Source organism: Triticum urartu, chromosome 7A (genome assembly GCF_056163025.1).
Source record: "Triticum urartu cultivar PI428250 chromosome 7A, HENAU_Tu73, whole genome shotgun sequence".
NCBI lineage: Eukaryota > Viridiplantae > Streptophyta > Magnoliopsida > Poales > Poaceae > Triticum > Triticum urartu.
Window position 1 is genome coordinate 651,952,504 of NC_141879.1, and position 4,713 is coordinate 651,957,216.

At 46.0% G+C, this 4,713-nt stretch overlaps 1 protein-coding gene across 1 annotated transcript; it reads right to left on the reverse strand.

The window, feature by feature from the left end:
• Positions 1-345: 345 nt before the first annotated feature.
• LOC147961081 (uncharacterized) lies at positions 346-1,000 on the reverse strand. The gene is made up of 2 exons (XM_087533664.1): positions 746-1,000; positions 346-654 (listed from the first exon to the last, which is right to left on the reverse strand). Exons 1-2 carry the CDS (start codon positions 998-1,000, stop codon positions 346-348), a joined length of 564 nt encoding a protein of 187 aa, XP_087389790.1.
• Between the last annotated feature and the right edge of the window lie 3,713 nt (positions 1,001-4,713).

The window sequence follows — 4,713 nt, forward strand, 5'->3', positions numbered from 1 at the left end:
CCTACCATAAGAAATGTTGCCTTTTTGGTCACAGGAAAAGTGTGGTTGGGTCGCCACCCTACCGCCGTAGGCCTTGGCGGTAGGGTTTCATAGGCTACCGCCGTGTGCGCTGGCGGTAGGGTGCGAAGCAGAGCAGAGTGTACTATGTTTTTCTTCGTAATCATTTGAAGACAAGTCAAGTCACAACAATAGCACAACAAAACATAGTTCATGAGATAGTTTCACCACAAGTTTCACAAATCGACTACATAGTTCATGACAGGTTTCACAAATAAAGTACATAGTTCATCACATGTTTCTCGAACCGAAGACATAGTTCACGACTAGTGTTTTGAAACGAAGGACTTATTGGGTCACACGACGCCACTTTCCTTTCTTGTCGCGTACCTCATCCTCCTCTTGGGCTTCACGAGCCCTTGCAAGCTTTCTTGCTCTCTCCTCTTGACGAGCAATCTTCTCCTTGCGTGCCCTCTCCTCCTCACGCTTCTTTCGCTCCATCCTCTCCTTTTCACGATACTCTTCCTCCAAACCTCTCTGAAATGCTTCTTCAAACAACCGCTGCCTCCTTAGACAATCTCGATATTGATCTTTCTTAACGTCTTCTGGCACATCTTGATCTATCCATGTGAAGTACTTACAAAGTGGAGGCGGCGACTACGTACGAATAAAGAACAAATGTGGTCATTTGTAAGATAGGTTCAAGTTGTAGCAACGGTTGAATACTCTTTGAACTAGAACAACTTACCGGCAGTACATCATAGGCGTGAGCTAGACGAGGACGATCGTAGGCATAGCTGGGACAAACAAAATATCTTCTTCCTTCCGTCCATGATTTCTTACGGTCGGTGGGTACCTTAACTTTGCAAACATCTCCACACCAACATGATGGAGTTCTCATATCTTTGTCCTTCACCTTATCCAACTCGGCGTCTGTCCACTTGTCAGGCATGTCCTCGTGGTTAGCACACGGTGGCCTCATCACGGAACCGGAAGAAGCCATGCCTATAAAGACAAATTTGGTAGTTAGTAAAGTAAAATAACATGTATGTATGCAAGAAAAACAAATAAACAAGACCAAATAACAAGTACCATTCACATTATTTCAACCATCTGGGTTAAGCAAGATGTCAATAGGTCTTCTTCTATCAACCCTTCTTGTCCTACGACCACGGCCACTGGTACCCGACCGCCCCCCCCCATGCCCTCTAAGAATGTCTCCTCGTCCACTACCGCCAATATTCGTCCGTCCTCCACGCGCACCACTCCTGCCTCCTCGTCACTACCACTCCTACCTCCTCGTGTGCCACCCGTACTGAAGGAAATATGCCCTAGAGGAAATAAGAATGTTATTATTTTATTTCCTTATATCATGATAAATGTTTATTATTCATGCTAGAATTGTATTATCCGGAAACATAATACTTGTGTGAATACATAGACAAACTAAACGTCACTAGTATGCCTCTACTTGACTAGCTCATTAATCAAAGATGGTTATGTTTCCTAACCATAGGCATGTGTTGTCATTTGATTAACGAGATCACATTATTAGGAGAATGATGTGATTGACATGACCCATTCCATTAGCTTAGCACCCGATCGTTTAGTATGTTGCTATTGCTTTCTTCATGACTTATACATGTTCCTATGACTATGAGATTATGCAACTCCCATTTACCGGAGGAACACTTTGTGTGCTACCAAACGTCACAACGTAACTGGGTGATTATAAAGGAGCTCTACAAGTGTCTCCAAAGGTAAATGTTGGGTTGGCGTATTTCGAGATTAGGATTTGTCACTCCGATTATCGGAGAGGTATCTCTGGGCCCTCTCAGTAATGCACATCACATAAGCCTTGCAAGCATTGCAACTAATGAGTTAGTTGCGATATGGTGTATTACGAAACGAGTAAAGAGACTTGCCAGTAACGAGATTGAACTAGGTATTGAGATACCGATGATCGAATCTCGGGCAAGTAACATACCGATGACAAAGGGAACAACGTATGTTGTTATGCGGTCTGACCGATAAAGATCTTCGTAGAATATGTGGGAGCCAATATGAGCATCTAGGTTCCGCTATTGGTTATTGACCGGAGACATGTCTCGGTCATGTCTACATTGTTCTCGAACCCGTAGGGTCCGCACGCTTAAGGTTTCGATGACAGTTATATTATGAGTTTATGAGTTTTGATGTACCGAAGTTAGTTCGGAGTCCCGGATGTGATCACGGACATGACGAGGAGTCTCGAAATGGTCGAGACATAAAGATTGATATATTGGACGGCTATATTAGGACACCGGAAGTGTTCCGGATGATTTGGGAGAAAACCGGAGTGCCGGAGGGTTACCGAAACCCCCCCGGGAGAAGTAATGGGCCTCATGGGCCCTAGTGGAGAGAGAGAGGGGCGGCCAGGGTGGGCCACGCGCCCCCTCCCCCTCTGGTCCGAATTGGACTAGGAGAGGGGGGCGGCGCTCCCCTTTCCTTCTCCCTCTCCCCCTTCCTTTCCCCCTCCTAGTAGGAGTAGGAAAGAGGGGAGTCCTACTCCTACTAGGAGGAGGACTCCTCCTCCTTGGCGCGCCCTAGGGCCAGCCGGCCTTCTCCTCTTGCTCCTTTATATACGAGGGCAGGGGGCACCCCTAGACACACAAGTTGATCCACGTGATCGTTTTCTTAGCCGTGTGCGGTGCCCCCTTCCACCATACTCCTCGATAATATTGTAGCGGTGCTTAGGCGAAGCCCTACGACGGTAGAACATCAAGATCGTCACCACGCCATCGTGCTGACGGAACTCTTCCCCGACACTTTGCTGGATTGGAGTCCGGGGATCGTCATCGAGCTGAACGTGTGCTAAAACTCGGAGGTGCCGTAGTTTCAGTGCTTGATCGGTCGGGCCGTGAAGACGTACGACTACATCAACCGCGTTGTCATAACGCTTCCGCTGTCGGTCTATGAGGGTACGTAGATCACACTCTCCCCTCTCGTTGCTATGCATCACCATGATCTTGCGTGTGCGTAGGAAATTTTTTGAAATTACTACGTTCCCCAACAGTGGCATCCGAGCCAGGTTTTATGTGTTAATGTTATATGCACGAGTAGAACACAAGTGAGTTGTGGGCGATATAAGTCATACTGCTTACCAGCATGTCATACTTTGGTTTGGCGGTATTGTTGGATGAAGCGGCCCGGACCGACATTACGCGTACGCTTACGCGAGACTGGTTCTACCGATGTGCTTTGCACACAGGTGGCTGGCGGGTGTCAGTTTCTCCAACTTTAGTTGAACTGAGTGTGGCTACGCCTGGTCCTTGCGAAGGTTAAAATAGCACCAACTTGACAAACTATCGTTGTGGTTTTGATGCGTAGATAAGATTGGTTCTTGCTTAAGCCCGTAGAAGCAACGTAAAACTTGCAACAACAAAGTAGAAGACGTCTAACTTGTTTTTGCAGGGCATGTTGTGATGTGATATGGTCAAGACATGATGCTAAAATTTTATTGTATGAGATGATCATGTTTTGTAACCGAGTTATCGGCAACTGGCAGGAGCCATATGGTTGTCGCTTTATTGTATGCAATGCAGTTACGTTGTAATGCTTTACTTTATCACTAAGCGGTAGCGATAGTCGTGGAAGCATAAGATTGGCGAGATGACAACGATGCTACGATGATGATCAAGGTGTCGCGCCGGTGACAATGGTGATCATGACGGTGCTTCGAAGATGGAGATCACAAGCACAAGATGATGATGGCCATATCATATCACTTATATTGATTGCATGTGATGTTTATCTTTTATGCATCTTATCTTGCTTTGTTTGACGATAGCATTTTAAGATGATCTCTCACTAATTATCAAGAAGTGTTCTCCCTGAGTATGCACCGTTGTGAAAGTTCTTCGTGCTAAGACACCACGTGATGATCGGGTGTGATAGGCTCTACGTTCAAATACAACGGGTGCAAAACAGTTGTACATGCAGAATACTCAGGTTATACTTGACGAGCCAAGTATATACAGATATGGCCTCGGAACACGGAGACCGACAGGTCGAGCGTGAATCATATAGTAGATATGATCAACATAGTGATGTTCACCAATGAAACTACTCCATCTCACGTGATGATCGGACATGGTTTAGTTGATTTGGATCACGTAATCACTTAGAGGATTAGAGGGATGTCTATCTAAGTGGGAGTTCTTTAGTAATATGATTAATTGAACTTAAATTTATCATGAACTTAGTACCTGATAGTATCTTGCTTGTTTATGTTTGATTGTAGATAGATGGCCCGTACTGTTGTTCCGTTGAATTTTAATGCGTTCCTTGAGAAAGCAAAGTTGAAAGATGATGCACTGGTAGAAAAAGGGCATGTTGTCTCGGTTCGTAAGGGCCTTTTGTCCCGGTTCCTGAACCGGGACTAAAGGGTCGGTACTAATGCCCTGTCCCTTTAGTCCCGGTTCAATCTAGAACCGGGATAGATGGGCCTCCACGTGGCCTGTGCGCGGAGCCCAGGCAGGAGGACGTTTGGTCCCGGTTGGTGGCACCAACCGGGACCAATAGGCATCCACGCGTCAGCCTTTCTGTGGCTGTGGTTTTTGTTTTTTTTGAAAGGGGGGTTGGGGGGTTTTGGGGGGTTAATTTAGGTGTTTCATATATTGTGTTAGCTAGCTATAACTAATAGAGAGAAGTGTCCTCTCTTATGTCCGTGCTTGG

Excerpts from the sequence above, each read along its gene's own strand:
- LOC147961081 (XM_087533664.1), bottom strand. The coding sequence starts at position 1,000 with ATGGCTTCTTCCGGTTCCGTGATGAGGCCACCGTGTGCTAACCACGAG. Across the intron at positions 655-745 it reads ACGCCTATGATGTACTGCCG|TCGCCGCCTCCACTTTGTAA; the intron begins GTAAGTTGTTCT and ends ATTCGTACGTAG.